The sequence below is a fragment of the Bos taurus genome, chromosome X, assembly GCF_002263795.3.
Source record: "Bos taurus isolate L1 Dominette 01449 registration number 42190680 breed Hereford chromosome X, ARS-UCD2.0, whole genome shotgun sequence".
NCBI lineage: Eukaryota > Metazoa > Chordata > Mammalia > Artiodactyla > Bovidae > Bos > Bos taurus.
Genome location: NC_037357.1, coordinates 89,915,317 through 89,932,699, shown reverse-complemented (window position 1 = coordinate 89,932,699; position 17,383 = coordinate 89,915,317). Strand labels below are relative to the sequence as shown.

Below are 17,383 nucleotides of genomic sequence, written 5' to 3'. Positions count from 1 at the left end.
ACTCTAATTAAGATAGTTTTCCACCATGGGGGACTAGTTAACGTCTCCCAAAGTGAGGCAATTGAGGCTTCAGGAGCATCCATAGCCTGAATCATCTTGTTCATGTGTTTAGTAAAATGAGTACCATTAGTGCTCATATCAGGTATATATGTACAGCACTGGGTATGAATAATGGCACAAGTTCCTCCTTGTGAGGCTGTCAGAATATCTAAGGCCAATCTGTTTTGTAAAGCCACCTTTCTAATTTGTATTTGTTCAGCATTAACAGCTGAAATAGAGACACAGATGTATAGAACAGGCTTTTGGACTCTGTGGGAGAGGGAGAGGGTGGGATGATTTGGGGCAATGTCATGGAAACATGTATAGTATCATATAAGAAACGAATTGCCAGTCCAGGTTCGATACAGGACCCTTGGGGCTGGTGTACTGGGATGACCTGGAGGGATGGTACGGGGAGGGGGTGGGAGGGGGGTTCAGGATGGGGAACACGTGTACGCCTGTGGTGGATTCATGTTGATGTGTGGCAGAACCAATACAATATTGTAAAGTAATTAGCCTCCAATTAAAATAAAAAAAAAATTTTTTTTAAGAGCTGAAATAGCTTTTTGAGAATCTTGTAATGCCTGTTGAGTAAAAGTAGTCAAAGCATCCACTCGGAGTATAACATCTGTAGTTCCCAGAGAGGGAACAAACACTGAAGCCAAATAATCACACCAGTGAAATGCAGATCTTGCCCACCGAGTTTAAGGTGTGGTAAATTAGCAGGCTTTTCTGGAAGCTCTGAAAATATGAAGCCGTGAGTAAAAGCTAGACCTAGGGTGCATCTCCCTATCTAGCCAGAGGGCTCATCCTATAGGCAAGAGCCACATATCCAATAGGTCCCTTTGGAGCAAGCCAGCGTGACTGAGATATCCAGTCCCAATCGGCACTTGGCCAGGCAAAGGGAGGACCTGAACTGGGGTTGGAAAATACGGGAATGATTACCTTGCATATTTCCTGAGGCAAAAGTCCCAATTGTTTCCAATCATTATAATTAAGTTGTTGGCTAACTTCTGGGGATGGCTCTATTTGTCCCCAGCATATAGGGGCAGTAGACATTAGATGTCCTTTTTCAGGAGTTAGCCATATAACCTCATATCATCCCATATTTGATAAACGTCAGGTAAAAAGCCACTAGATCTAGACCCATTTACCTTCTGTGTAGCGAAATAGTCATAAAACCAAGACAATGAATAATCAAAATTAAAAGCCACATTACATTCATAGTTAAAGTACAAAGTGTTGCACCAGTCCATCTTAGGATTTTTAGATGTCATCAGATTAAGAAGAGGCATCACATATGATTGTTGTCGAAGGTATTCGCAGAGTTGGAGAAAGTCTTTTCCTTGAAGTGGAGATGTACACCATGGGAAGCCTTCCACTGATGAACAAGGGAGCACTCTGCAGACCCAGCAGTTAGACCAACTGTGGAATGCAGCATAGGAGTGAGCCCAGGACAGGAAGGCATTGTCATGAGGATCAAACGGCAAACTCAGGATTTTTGGAGTCAGCAGAAGTAGGCTCACACAGATTATCAAGCCCATCTGAAAAGTACAAAGTCAGAGCATAGAAAGTAAAGACATAAAATGACGTCACTTAGTTCTGATCAGGGTGCCACCTCTTAAACTTGAGTGTGATGCACCAACGAGTCAATTCCTGGCACTTTGACAGCTGTGGGAGAGGAAAGAATAAGCTGGTAAGGGCCTTCCCAGAAGGGTTTGAGGGACTGGCCCCCAGATCCCAATGTTTTTATCAGGACCTCAGTTCCTAGCTGAAATACAGGCTTGCTTGACTCAGGCTGGGTCAGCAGTCACCTGCAGGAGTTCCATTAATGCCTGTTGAAAAGCTGAGAGCTGAGTTATATAATTAGTTAATTCTAAGGCTTCAGGGTCTATAACAAGGTCTGTGCATAATAAAGGCCTTCCATAAATACATTCAAAGGGGGCAGCCCCTCCTTTTGGGGGGCAGTCCCAGCCCTCATTAAAGCTATGGGTAGAACTTTAATCCAATTGTCCTGTGTCTCTTGAGTTAATGTGCACAGATGTCTTTTGATAATGTCGTTAGCTGTTTCAACCTTTCCTAAGGATTGGGGTCTCCAGGAACAGTGTAAATGATATTCTATTCCTAGAGCTTTAGACATCCCCTCAGTTAGAGCCGCTTTAAAGGCAGAGCCAATGGAGAAGGCAATGGTACCCCACTCCAGTACTCTTGCCTGGAAAATCCCATGGACAGAGGAGCCTGGTAGGCTGCAGTCCATGGGGGCACGACTGAGCGACTTCACTTTCACTTTTACTTTAAAGGCAGAGCCACTGTCAGTCTGAAGCCTCCGTGGCAGCCCAAACCTGGGGATAATTTCATGGATTAAAATTCTTATAACCTCCTTAGCCTGTTCACTATGACAGGGAAAAGCCTAAATCCATCCAGTAAAACTATCCACCCAAACGTGAGAGCAAGAATATCCATTAGCTTGTGGCATATGAGTAAAATCAATTTCCCAGTCCTCTCCAGGATATTTTCAACTTCGTTGTAATCCAGATTTTGCTAGCTTTTCAGTCTTTGGGTTATTTTTCTGACAATCATAACATCTTTTGACAATGTCTTTTAAATTTTTCATTATATTTTTACCTTCAAACAAATGAGAAGCCATCTGGTAAGTACTCTCTTGAGAAACCTATATGCAGGTCAGGAAGCAACAGTTAGAACTGGATATGGAACAACAGACTGGTTCCAAATAGGAAAAGGAGTACATCAAGGCTGCATATTGTCACCCTGCTTATTTAACTTCTATGCAGAGTACATCATAAGAAACGCTGGGCTGGATGAAGCACAAGGTGGAATCAAGATTGCCGGGAGAAATATCAATAACCTCAGATATGCAGATGACACCACCCTTATGGCAGAAAGTGAAAAGGAACTAAAAAGCTTCTTGATGAAAGTGAAAGAGGACAGTGAAAAAGTTGGCTTAAAGCTCGACATTCAGAAAACTAAGGTCATGGGACCTGGTCCGATCACTTGATGGCAAATAGATGGGGAAACAGTGTCAGACTTTATTCTTTTGGGCTCCAACATCACAGCAGATGCTGATTGCAGCCATTACATTGAGAGGGTAACAGGTAGGAAGCCCAGGGATCTCCAAACGGAGGAAATAGGCTGCAAGTGTCAGACACTTTTTATCTCTCTTAAGAGTCAGAAGGAAACAAACTACCGATATTTTTTCCCTTCTCTATACAAATTTCAAAGGAGGCTTCTCTTAAAATACTGTGTTGCCATAATGACACCTGGTTTCACCTGAAGTTAACTATTCTCAAACCTTGAGTTAAGCAATGCATTTTTCTTATGGAAATGTTTGTCTTAAGCTATGTTAATGTACTATGCATTTACCCCAAACTCTGTCTTCAAGTGGGTTCCGCCTAATGGCTGAGAACCTACTTGTTATCTGAACCTATTGGCTCAGAACCAGTATCTTATACTCAGACATTGTTCCCCTAATCTATGTAAATGGAACTATTTGTATGGTAATCTGCCCTTCTACAAGATTCAAGTCAATCGTTTTATGGCCAGGGATGAATCCTCTGGTGCCAAGATTATCCCAAAATACATCTTATGAATGAGGGGCCTGGTGCCATTCTGAGTTTTAAGACATTCCTTTCTTTCATTAACAGAGTGCTAGTGACTATATATAACATCCAGCTGAAGACTAGCAGGGGGTACTCTTTCTGACCTCTTCTGATGCCTATGTCAGAAGCTCTCTCTATCTCCTTTATACTTTAATAAAACTTTATTGCACAAAAGCTCTGAGCGATCAGGCCTCGTCTCTGGCCCTGGATTGAATTCTTCTCCTCCGCAGGCCAAGAATCCCAGCGTCTTTTCCTTCAGCAACAACCTTTGAAAAGTAAAAGACGCTTACTCCTTGGAAGGAAAGTTATGACCAACCTAATTAGCATATTAAAAAACAAAGACATTACTTTGCCAACAAAGGTCTGTCTAGTCAAGGCTATGGTTTTTCCAGTGGTCATGAATGGATGTGAAAGTTGGACTGTGAAGAAAGCTGAGCACAGAAGAATTGATGCTTTTGAACTGTGGTGTTGGAGAAGACTCTTGAGAGTCCCTTGGACTGCCAGGAGATCCCACCAGTCCATCCTAAAGGAGATCAGTCCTGGGTGTTCATTGGAAGGACTGATGCTGAAGCGAAACTCCAATCCTTTGGCCACCTCATGCAAAGAGTTGACTCATTGGAAAAGACCCTGATGCTGGGAAGGATTGGAGGCAGGAGGAGAAGGGGACGACAGAGGATGAGATGGCTGCATGGCATCAGCGACTCAATGGACATGAGTTTGGGTAAACTCCAGGAGTTGGTGCTGGACAAGGAGGCCTGGCATGCTGCAATTCATTGGGTCACAAAGAGTCGGACATGACTGAGTGACTGAACTGAACTGAACTGACCTGAAGTACTCTCTACACCTAAACGAAAACTCTGGTGTAAACTCTTAAGAATTTTCCATTCAGTATTTTCAGGAATTGTTAATCGTCCATCCTCAGACTGTAGCCATCCTTTATCAGTAATCTTTGCTCCTCTTTTCTCATATCTTTCTAATTCTTCCTCAGTATATTGTGGGTTTTCCTGTTCCACAGGACCTGTCCAGATCAAAAGCATCTGCAGTGAAGGGGATTCTTAAAGTGCTGCTTTTCTGGCTTGGAAGTCAACCAGCTGATTACGTTCAGCTACTTTACTCCCATCCCTGCTGTACCCTTTGCAGTGCGTTACACATATTTCTTTAGGACAATATATAGTCGTTAAAAGTCTCTGGATCTCTCTGAAATGCTTAATAGGTTCTCCTGTTGCCCTTTTAAAGTGTCTTTCTTTCCATATTGCAGCATGAGTGTGTAAAGTCAAATAAGCATACTTAGAATCAGTGTAGATATTTGCTCGCTGCCATTTGCTTAACTCTAGAGCTCGGGTCAGAACCACAAGTTCCACTAACTGGTTCCCGGGGGGAGAAATTTTGCTTCTAAAACCTGTTCAGCAGTCACCATGGCATAACCTGCTTTACACTTCCCATCCTGATCACCAGCATCAGGGTCTTTTCCTGTGAGTCAGCTCTTCCCAGCAGGTGGCCAAAGTATTGGAGCTTCAGCTTCAGCATCGGTCCTGCCAGTGAATATTCAGTTGGTTTCCTTTAGGATTGGCTGTTTTGATATCCTTGCTGTCCGAGGGATTCTCAAGTGTCTTCTCCAGCACCACAAACCGAAAGCGTCAATTCTTTGTCACTCAGCCTTCTTAATGATTGAAGTCACACATCTGTACATGACTACTGAAAAAGCCATAGTTTTGACTATACAGACCTTTGTCAGCAAAGTGATGTCTCTGCTCTATACTATGCTGTCTAGGTTTGACATGGGCTTCCTTGATGACTCAGTGGTAAGGAATTCGCCTGCATGGGTGTACCTATGGCTGATTCTTGTTGATGTTTGACAGAAAACAACAAAATTCTGTAAAGCAATTATCCTTCAATTAAAAAATAAATAAAGTGGCAAAAAAAAGAAAAAAGAATCTCCCTGCAATGCATGGGATGCAGGAGTCATGGGTTTCACCCCTGGGTTGGGAAGATGCCCTGCCATGCCCAATGGGAGGAGGGCATGGCAATCCGTTAAAGTATTCTCGCCTGGAGAATCCCATGGACAGCGGCACCTGGCAGGCTACAGTCCATGGGGTCATAAAGAGTCAGACACGACTGAAGCAATGAGCATGCATGTATACTAGCTTTGTCATAGCTGTGCTTCCAAGGATCAAGTGTCTTAATTTTATGGCAGCAATCACCATCCACGGTGATTTTGGAGCCTCCAAAATTAAATCTGTCCGTGCATCCACTTCCCCCCTTCTGTTTTCCGTGAAATGATAGGACTGGATGCCGTAATCTTATTTTTTTGAATGTTAAGTTTTAAGCCAGCCTTTTCACTCTCCTCTTCCACACACATCAAGAGGTTCTTTAGTTCCTTTTCAGTTCCTGCCATTAAAGTGGTATGATCTGCATATCTGAGCTTCTTGATATTTCTGCCAGCAACCTTGATTCCAGCTTGTGAGTCATCCAGCCCAGCATTTCCCATGATGTGCTCTGCAAGTAAGTTGAATAAGCAGAGTGACAATATACAACCTTGTCTTACTCCTTTCCCAATTTTGAACCAGTCCATTGTTCCATGTTTTATTCTAACTGTTGCTTCTTAAGCCTCATACAGGTTTCTCAGGAGACAGGTCAGCTAGTCTGTTACTCCCATCTCTAAGAATTTTCCACAGTTTGTTGTGATCCACACAGTCAGAGGCCTTGAGGTAGTCTAGTCAATGAAGCAGAAGTAGATGTGTTTCTGGAATTCCCTTGCTTTCCCCATGATCTAACAAAGGCTGCAATTTGATCTCTTGTTTCTGTGCCTCTTCAAAACCAGCTTGTATATCTGGAAGTTCTCGTTCCATATACTGTTGAAGCCTAGCTTGAAGGAGTCTACTAACTGGAGGCTTCAGAAATATGGGACAATCTAAGCTTGAGAAAGTGGAGGGTATGAATGAACCCCAATAAGAGAGAGAAGAAGAGGATTCTCTACTTTCCATGTTGTTAGCAAGCTGAGCAACAGCTAGACCATACCTTCAAGCTCTTGTGTAGGACAGTAGCCTTTATCTAGAAAGTCATAAACAGTTCTGGAACTGTAAGAGAGGGAGGGAGAGGGCAGTGAGTGGGAGACAGGCACCCTGAATGGATGTGAGAGACCCAATAGAAGGGGGTTGACATTAAATGGAGGGCGGCTTTGGACTAGAGCAGATGTGGTGGACATGGGAAAAAGTAGATACATTAGACATTTTCGAAGTAAAATGGACAGAACTCAGCAAGAATATTGACTTGAGGTGAAGGAGAGGGGATTGTTAACATGGTTAAGACCAAGTTTCTGTGTCCTGTCATAAGGGTACAAAAGTGTCATGGGGAATCCTGGAAGTTGGCCAGGTCTGGGAAGAATTCCAAATAAGATTTTTAGGTTTATGAGCTCAAGGTCTAGATGGATACAATAACCAGTATTTACATACTTAAAAGATCCTTTTCCTTTTTAAAAAAGTGAAAAGTATTGAGATATAATTTATATACAATGAAGTCAATGTTTTAAAGCATTACCGTTTGTCAAGTTTTGACATATGCATCAGTTCAGTTCAGTCGCTCAGTTGTGTCCGACTCTTTGCAACCCCATGAATCGCAGCACGCCAGGCCTCCCTGTGCATCACCAACTCCTGGAGTTCACTCAGACTCATGTCCATCGAGTCAGTGATGCCATCCAGCCATCTCATCCTCTGTCATCCCCTTCTCCTCCTGCCCCCAATCCCTCCCAGCATCAGGGTCTTTTCCAATGTGTCAAGTCTTCATATGAGGTGGCCAAAGTACTGGAGTTTCAGTTCAGCATCATTCCTTCCAAAGAAATCCCAGGGCTGATCTCCTTCAGCATGGACTGTTTGGATCTCCACTCTCAAGAGTCTTCTCCAACACTACACTTCAAAAGCATCAATTCTTTGGCACTCAGCTTTCTTCACAGTCCAAATCTCACATCCATACATGACCACTGGAAAAACCATAGCCTTGACTAGACGAAACTTTTTTGGCAAAGTAATGTCTCTGCTTTATAATATGCTATCTAGCTTGGTCATAACTTTTCTTCCAAAGAGTAAGCGTCTTTTAATTTCATGGCTGCAGTCACCATCTGCAGTGATTTTGGAGCTCCCCCAAAATAAAGTCTGACACTGTTTCCACTGTTTCCTCATCTATTTCCCATGAAGTGATGGGAGCAGATGCCATGATCTTTGTTTTCTGAATGTTGAGCTTTAAGCCAATGTTTTCACCCTCCACTTTCACTTTCATCAAGAGGCTTTTTAGTTCCTCTTCACTTTCTGCCATAAGGGCAGAAGAACTGTACAAAAAAGATCTTGACGGCCAAGATAATCACGATGTTGTGATCACTCACCTAGAGCCAGACATCCTGGAATGTGAAGTCAAGCGTGCCTTAGAAAGCATCACTACGAACAAAGCTAGTGGAGGTGATGGAATTCCAGTTGAACTATTTCAAATCCTGAAAGATGATGCTGTGAAATTGTTGAACTCAAAATGCTAGCACACTTGGAAGACTCAACAGTGACCACAGGGCTGGAAAAGGTCAGTTTTAATTCCAATCCTAAAGAAAAGCAATGCCAAAGAATGCTCAAAGTGAAAGTGAAGTGGAGTCGCTCAGTTGTGTCCGACTTTTAGCGACCCCATGGACTGCAGCCTACCAGGCTCCTCCATCCATGGGATTCTCCAGGCAAGAGTACTGGAATGGGGTGCCATTGCCTTCTCCAAAGAATGCTTAAACTACCACACAATTGCACTCATCTCACACACTAGTAAAGTAATGCTCAAAATTCTCCAAAGCCAGGCTTCAGCAATATGTGAACCATGAACTTCCAGATGTTCAAGCTGGTTTTAGAAAAGGCAGAGGAACCAGAGATCAAATTGCCAACATCTGCTGGGTCATTAACAGACTTCCAGAAAAACATCTATTTCTGCTTTATTGACTATGCCAAAGCCTTTGACTGTGTGGATCACAATAAACTGTTGAAAATTCTGAAAGAGATGGGAATACCAGATCACCTGATCTGCCCCTTGAGAAACCTACATACAGGTCAGGAAGCAAGAGTTAGAACTGGGCATGGAACAACAGACTGGTTCCAAATAGGAAAAGAAGTACGTCAAGGCTGTATATTGTCACCCTGCTTATTTAACTTATATGCACAGTACATCATGAGAAACGCTGGGCTGGAAGAAGCACAAGCTGGAATCAAGATTGCTGGGAGAAATATCAATATCCTCAGCCTTTTGCATACCATTGTGTAAATGCTACCAGAATAAAAACGTAGAAAACGTCCCTTTGGTTTGAAAATGCTCCCTTGGGCTACTTGCATTCAGACTCCTTCCTCCACTCCTATACCCTGGCAACCACAGATATATTTCTCTGCCTACAGTTGTGCTTTTCCAGAAATGCATTGACATGAAGTCATGTAATACACAGCTTTCTGTGTCTGACATCTCTCATTGGCACAGCTGAGATGCATCCTTGCTGTTACATGCATTAGTAGTTCCTTTTTAAATGACTGTGTAGTGTTCTTTTGTACGAGTATACTCTTTTGTTTTTCTTTCTTCTATATACCAGTTGTTGAATAGTTGGGCTGTTTCTAGTTTTGGCTATTAGGAGTACATTAGTAGAATATTTGAATAAAGGTTCTTGTGTGAACATTTTTTCCTTTCTCTTGGGTAAAACTGGGTAGAATTAAAACTCCTAGTAAGTACGAAAATTCTCACTATAATAGAATAAGAATGTGCTACTAGAGAAGAGTGAAGAAATAGCTATAGAAGGAATGAAAAGGTAAGCCAAAGTGTAAACAACACCTAGCTGTGGATGTGTCTGGTGGTGAAAGTAAAGTCCGATGCTAAAAGGACAATATACTGTATAAGAATAAGAGGTATATTCAGAGAAACTAGTTACCAGTTCAGAGATTTAAATGTGCAATGTACCAAGCAAAAAGTGGAAAAAGAGGTATTTATTTATGTACTTATTCCATGGAAGTGAGTAAAGCCATTGGGAGTATGACGGAAAACCCCGAACCAACGAAGGAAATGGTTCATCAGACCATGTGTAAAAATAGGTATTATAATCATAATATCTATTTCTGTCATGACTGTCTTTCTGAGACACATTCTCCACTAAGGGTAACCTGGGACTACCTATCACCACAGGTTGTGGATGCATAAGAAAGACTGCAGTGGAAGGGAAAAAATATAGTCTTCAAGCCCCTTTCTCATCCTCCAGAGACCCTGCGGTTCCAGGAGTCTATCTCAGTGGTGGGAAAACCTCAACCTGCACTGCACAGGCCCAACTCAGTGAGCATGTGCAGTGTCTGCGCGTGCGCACCCCTTGCTGCGCATGCGCTTTGGTGTGCATCGGCCTTCCTGAGCGTTCTGTGAGGAGCGTTGGGCCTGAGGCGGGTGTGTTTATTCAGTCCCGGTTCTTTGTCACTTCTTGAGACTCACCAGGTAGGTTAACAGATCTGTCCTGTCTGGAGTTTAAGTGTGTGTGTGTGAGGGGGAGCCAGCGAGTTTCGGGCGGGTCGGGCAGTGCGATTTGGGGCCTTTGAAGAGGAAAGCTCTCGAGGTCGTCATCTTTCTCCTCACAAGTGTCGCGACGCCATAGTTCTTGCCTTGGTGATGGGAGAAGAAGGGCAGTGGGCAGAGGAGGGCAGGGGGTAGGATGATGGTGGGGGGAGACTTGGGGGTGCTATTTGAGATATTTGGTTCATTGGGGCCCTGGAACTGAAAACAGAGCACAGAATCTGGGGCCGGCAGTGGGACCTGGGCAGGGGGCAGGGTGGGCGATTAAGGAAAGGCCTAGAAACCGGACTGCAGTGGGGTTGTGACTGTATCGTGGGTTTTGTGGTAAGGTACCAAGGGAGAAGTGGACCGGTTGCTCTGTATGCAGCCTCACCTCAGCCCCAGACACTGAGAAAATCACCATAGTCAGGCTGTAAAGACTGAGCCTTTCTTCGTGTTCCAACTGAATTCCAAGGGAGTTGGGGAAAATAGGTCTGGTGAATAGGAGTGTGATAAGAGCAATAGTCCTGAGTTTTTAAATTCCTAGCAGCATTTCACTAAATATATTTATGATGGAGAATTCTGTTGTAAAATCAAACGTCCTCCCAAAAATTCAGCCGCCTTGTGTACCTTCAGGTGATTTCTCTGCCAGCTTAGCAAAGACACAAATGGCTTTGCAAGCGACTGTATTTGGTGTAATTGAAATGCATGTACACTCATACTTAACCAGAGTTTTCTTTTGAAAGTATTCTCACATTAAAAAAAAATAAGTCAACATATGGTGGTCAAAGTGATCAAATATAGCTGTACTCTTAAATACATTTTCTAAATCACCATATTGTGTTTTCAGGGAGAAATATGAGTGGGCAAGTGGCATCAACATTGGGACCTACAAAGCAAGATTGCTCCCAGGTGGATGAACCTGTGGTTGTGAGTAACCTTACCATTTGATGTTTTCTGTTAGCACAAGTTTATTTTTGAGAAAATGATGTTAAGTAGTACAGATGCAGTGATAAACGTCTTCCATGCTGATAAAGGGTGAGAATGTGTCTTAGGAAGGAACATTGATCCAGATATATTATAGTCTGGCGTTGCCTGGATGATTATAGTGTTAAATTCCCTGGAAATGTGCCCAGTGACTCCCTCCTCCTGCTAATTAACAACAGGCTGCATACTTCCATCCCAACATAGATTTAAATAACTTCCAAAGTCTTTCTGGGTAACTCTTATGGGAGCTAACGCTTCTCTGTGGGAAGAATAACTTTATTAAAAGTAAGCACATAGAATTGTGTTGGGAAAATGTTGTTAGGTTTGCTTACGATCAGATATATCTATGTATTAAATATATTTATGCTATTAGATGTATTAACAACAAAAGTTTTTATTTGCATGCACATTCTACTAGGAGCAGCAGCACAGTGTTGAGCAATCTCAACAAGAAGAACCACCAGCTGAGATTCAGGATATCACACCTAGAAAGGAGGAAGTACATGGAGAGGATCCAGTGAATCGTGATGAAGAAGAGGAGAAGGATCCCTTTGAAGGTAAAGTGTATCTGTGTGTCATGCCTTAAGACATAACTAGTAAGAGGAGGAAAGGAAACATTAGAAAAGGACTTCAGACAGTTCCTAAAAAACTGAGGAGAGTATAGTTTGCAGGTTAGTGTGGTCGCTCAAATTTTCCCTTGTTTTCAAGACAAAGAGAGGCGGGCAACTAAATTGTCTGAGGACAACCCTGGAAAAGGAAAATGGTAATATCATTCGGAAAATTCTGCTTTCCTTTTTCTCCAGCAAAACATTCCCAGAATAATGCTCCTGAGGTTCTTATTCATCCATTTTTAGCATACTAACCTAAGGCTTTTAATTCATAACACCGAGGGAATGAATATCATCATTCGCTTGTTTATACTGTATGCTTTACAGTATGCTTATACTGTATGCTTTACAGTATGTTTATACTGTATATAATTGATGCATTTTTTTTTAAAGATTCTGGCCTGGAAGCTGATCTCCAGCGATTGGCTCTGGCAAAGACTGGGGGTGAAGGTGGAGATGGTCCCGATGTCAGGGAGGAGTTTGCGTCAAATATAGAGCCTGTTGAAATGCCAGAAGCAGGTATGTCATCCATTCAGAAAGTAATTTATGTGGTTTCTGTTTTTCAGAATATTATATCTTTACTAATATAGAGGGAACATTACTATTATTTTAATAATAGAGTTCACATATTCTTTGAAAGGTAGTTCAGACCCCAGATACCTGAGTGCCTGACTTATAGACTTTCAAATAAAGAAACAGACAGGATCAAAGCCATATCAAAATGAAACTAGGAAACTGTTTTCTTCTCTTGTGTATAAGTACTTTAAGCAACAGCTAATAATTTTCAGGTTCTTCTATAATTTCTGCTTGTAGCAAATATGGAATGCATTTGTAATAAATACCAGTTTATTTGAAATATGCTTAGGCATCCAAGTAGGTTCTAGTACCAGCTTTAGCATAATGTGTGTGATTCTGTGAAATCCCTTAACTTCTAAACTCAACTTTACTCATGTAAGTTGTGAATTCAGAACAGATACACGCAGATGCTGATTTTTCAATGCTAATTTTTGCATTCTCTGATTCTCTTTGATGGAATGCATACAAGAATACTCTGTTTTGTATGATGTATTTATCATAAAATGTCATCTTGAGTCAAATTATAACAGGGGGATTGAGATTTCGTTTTCTGACGGGGGACACATGTACACCTGTAGCTGATTCATGTCAATGTATGGCAAAAACCACCAGAATATTGTAATTAGCCTCCAATTAAAATCAATTAATTAATTTTTTTAAAAAAGAAAATGAGCCAACATTCTGCTTGATGTATGTTAAATTCTCTCAAATTCTGAATTCTCTAGCTCTTAAAAAAAATTTGCATTTTAAATCCTTTCCCCAGGGAAGCATGAAATGACTGAATAATAAAGATAGTCTAGTTTCCTGTTTCTGTGGCTGATCAAGTTGAGAGAGTGCATTTAGTCAGTGATATTCAAGGCAGGTGTGAGTAAGATACATATGCTAAGCACACTAACTGCCCCCACGTTTGGTTTTCTTTGCGGGGGGAGGTTGCTTATTTTAATCGGAGGATCATTATTTTACAATACTATGATGGTTTTTCTATACACCCCACTCTCACTCTTAAAGAACTAATAAAAATATGAGCCTCATGATATAATCATCTCTAACCATATCAAGTATGTTATTTTTCTTCTTTGATACATGAGTTTAAAAAGTTTTGAAGGCCAAATATTGTAACTCTAGTTCTTCTCGCATAATCAACTTAGTGTCTTTCACATACGTGTTTTCCCAATTGCTGACAATGAATTGCATGGTTCTGATTTTAAAGGAAGAACTTCATAGTTAGGGAAGAACGTACTGTGTATTAGCCTTCTAAATATTTTCACTTTATGTTTTTTTTTCCATTCCATTAGAACAATTAGACAAAAATAAAACTTTCAGATGACTTTCAAGTAACTACAGAACATGATTAAAATGTTCTCATAGAAAAATCTTAGCCCTAAATATGTGTGGTATTTAAAAAGAAAAATACATAAATTACAAGGTACATAAATCCTACATCCAACATAAAAGGTAAGAAAAAGAGCAACAGAATAAACCTAAGGAAAAAAGAAAAAGATACTTAATAAAAGACAGGTATGAATTGTTAGGAAGAGGAAAATAAACTCAACTAATAAATAAAGACAGTGTTCTAGTTTACAAAATTTTATATATATACACATTGGACATTAGTTCCCTGTGCTATATAGTAGGACCTTGTTGTTTATCCATTCTGAATGTAATGGTTTGTATCTGCCAACCCCAAACTGCCAGATCCATTCCTCTAGGTTACATCATTGTGAAGCAAATGGACAAAGCCCAAGTACACATAATTAGAAATATGAACAAGACACTAACAGTTAGTATATTACAGAATTAAAGCAGAGTATAATCTGTAACTCAAATATTTTCAGAATATTGATGAAATGGCTAGTAGGGTAGAAAAACAAATATTATTTAACATACCCCACAGTAACTAAATAACTAAACATCACAAATACCGTGGATGAACTTTTGAAATTAGTCAGAGTTTTCTCTCAAAAGCCATTATCATTTAGAAACAAAAAAATATGCTTTTCCAGATTTTCTTTCTCTCTTCTTCCTTGCTTTTCTCTTTCACTCATACTCCCTCTTGCTCTCCCTTTTCTTCTCTCCTTTTTTTTCTTTCATTTTTGGTGTGGCTGTGAGAAACAGTCCTATTTCTGCTTCACATTTTGATGTCACCATGTCGCCAGTGATAGTAATGACTTAAAGTTAGTGTCACCATATAATGTATTATACCAACTGGAATGCTTTCCAGGGTGAAAAGAAACATTTAGAATTACATGAGGGCCGCAAGTAAAAAGGGGGACAAATGTTTAACCGACTTAAAACCACCATATCAGGGATAAATTAGAACAAATGAAAATGTCTACACTTTTCCACAGTAGAGAAGAAACAAATGTAATACTGGCCTTTTTATTTACTTCACTTAAGCAGTAACAGAGAGAACAACTGTTTAGCTATCCTATATTCAGAATATTATTTCAAACCAAGGCATTTAAATGATACTTTTCCTGGGATTTTTTGTTTCAAGTTTTGTGTATTTTGTTCTCCTTAGGGTGTTTTTTGTTGTTAGATATTTTACTGAATGTGTACACAGTTTTGCCTTCTACTGAAAACTACCTTCTGATAGGTTCCATTGATTTCATTTGTTCTGAACTCAGTGTCCTTCTTTTCGTGTATAACTAGGAAGAGTAGTGCGTTTTTAAAAATAACTGGTAATATGCTTGAAAAGTATATAAAATCTCTAGAGAGGATTAACTGAAGGTAAGCCAAAGGGTCTCCCTTAGTGTTCCTGTTTTAGTCCATTTTATAAAACTACAACTGCAGTGAACTTTGTATACCTCTCCTGTCTTCGAAATAAAGTTCTGCTAAGTAACTTTTTTAATGTTTATATTATAGGTGAAGGGCAGCCATTTGCTTGAAAGAAGATAAACTGAAACCATCTATGCTGCTCTTATGTTGTGTATTTGACTGTTAAAGTTCTGTCAATAAAATTTCATTTTCTACTTGCACATTTTTTTGTTAAATTTATCCCTGGGTATTTAATGTTATTGAAAATTCATGGTTTGTGATTTTTATTGTCTAGTTGAGGATGTATGTAGAGATAGAATGTCTGTATATGGATTTTCTGTCCAACAATTCCTCTAAATATGCATATTAATTCCACAAATTTAAATGTAGATTATTTTTGCTTTTCAAAATATACTATTATATTTGAATATCAACAGTTTCTACTGGCTTAAACCTTAAGCCTTTCCTCATTTTGCAGCATTGAACAAATCTGGACAGAATATTCTTGACTAAAGTAGGTGATAATTGGCATTTTTCCCAATAGGAAATGAAATATCTTCTCCATTTCAACCTGTTTACGTTGCTTTTTTGTAGATATACTTTATCAGAGTAAGTTCCATTCTATTCCTAGTTTTCTGTCTTGAATATAGATTAATTTTCATCACTTATACTGCATCAATTGTAATGATCATAGAATTGTATTCCCTCCATTTTTCTGTTAATGTGGTGAATTGCACTGGTAACCTTATACATTTAAACCACCCTTGCACTTCTAGGGTTAAAAAAATTTGGTCATAACATGTTCTTTAGGCATAATCTACATGTTAATGCCTATACATACATATGTATACCCACACATAAAAGATTCATAAAAGCCTTTGGTCTTCTCTTGAATAAATGGGTTTACAAACCATGCCACCCAAATCTCATACAGTGTCCCTGATGAAATCATTGACAGAGAAACATTTTTTAAAATGTAATATGTTTGTACTGCCCTATAGAGAAATGGAATGCCAAAGCCATTGTTAAAGGTTGTAGGGAGACAGGAAAAAAAAACTGCTGTCAAATTCCATGGCAAATAGCACAGCATATCTTTCACACATTTTTGACTTCCCTTCCAAGGTTTTTTGGGTGCAGGGAGAGAGCAGCCACAAACATCTTTTCTTCTCCATGACATCCTCCACTGGCTTGATAGTCACCAGATCTCAGAAGCCCTCCAGTTGTGTGTGTGTGTGTGTGTGTCTGAATCACTCAGTTGTGTCCGGCTCTTTGCGACCCCATGAAGCCTGCCAGGCTTCTCTGTCCATGGAATTCTCCAGGCAAGAATACTGGAGTGGATTGCCATTCCCTTCTCCAGAGGATTTCCGAGCCCAGGAATTGAACCCTGGTCTTCTGCAGAGTCTTTACCATTTGAGCTACAGGAAAGTCCTCCAGCTGTCTGATTCCTCCCTTACATCCTTATTATTAACATAAGAACAAAATGCTTACATCTCTGAGCCCGCATCTGCATCCTAATGCACCAAAAAAATATATTTCTACAACAAAGGACCTATTCAGACTTTACTCTGCTTAGCTAATAACAGGGGATTATAAATAGCAGCTGTTGTGCCCTTATAGAGGTATGAAAATCCAGGTCCTAAAGGACTGAAAATGGGAGGTTCAAATCTACCATGAGACTTAAATTAGAGTATCCCATCTTACCAAAAAGTATTTGAAAAAGCCCCTAGGTCATGGAGCTGTCTGACAAGATTAGATCCTAGCTAGAAGAAAAGGGAAAGGAATGAGGGGAACTTCTGAGACAAAATGACTTGAGTTTTATCTGCTCTGTCTCCTTATTGGCTATGACATGAAATAACTGGGCTTCCCTGGTGGCTCAAACAGTAAAGAATCCGCCTGCAGTGCTGGAGACCTGGGTTTGATCCCTGTGTTGGGAAGATCCCCTGGAGGAGGCCACAGCAACCCACTCCAGTATTCTTGCCTGAAGAATCCCCATGGATAGAGGTGCTGACGGACTACAGTCCATGGGGTCACAAAGAGTCAGACACGACTGAGCGACTAAGCACAGCACGTGACATAACTAAGAGTATCAGTACTGGCTCTGACACATACTGAGTGAAGGTGAGAAAGGTATTTACATCCTTTGGATCTGTTTCCCCATTTCTAAAGTGGAAATTACAAGTTTACAGTAAATATTTGTTATGAAGAATAAACAAGATAACGTGAAGTAGGCATTACATTGCAAATGGATTTGGCTTATTCAATTTTTCA

General features: G+C 40.4%; 2 protein-coding genes across 7 annotated transcripts in view; one reads left to right on the top strand and one right to left on the bottom strand.

Annotated features, from left to right (window-relative positions):
• LOC100297779 (fibrous sheath CABYR-binding protein) overlaps nucleotides 1-15,336 on the top strand; it is a 154,990-nt gene extending 139,654 nt beyond the window's left edge. The window contains exons 8-11 of the mRNA XM_010821975.4: nucleotides 11,038-11,117; nucleotides 11,593-11,731; nucleotides 12,176-12,301; nucleotides 15,224-15,336. Coding sequence (XP_010820277.2) covers nucleotides 11,038-11,117; nucleotides 11,593-11,731; nucleotides 12,176-12,301; nucleotides 15,224-15,246 — 368 coding nt within the window. The 3' untranslated portion in view covers nucleotides 15,247-15,336. The remainder of the gene's footprint in view (nucleotides 1-11,037; nucleotides 11,118-11,592; nucleotides 11,732-12,175; nucleotides 12,302-15,223) is intronic.
• The window catches only part of LOC100297099 (P antigen family member 3), a 418,811-nt gene that overhangs the window by 251,067 nt on the left and 150,361 nt on the right, over nucleotides 1-17,383 (bottom strand). The gene's annotated exons all lie outside the window — the stretch shown is intronic.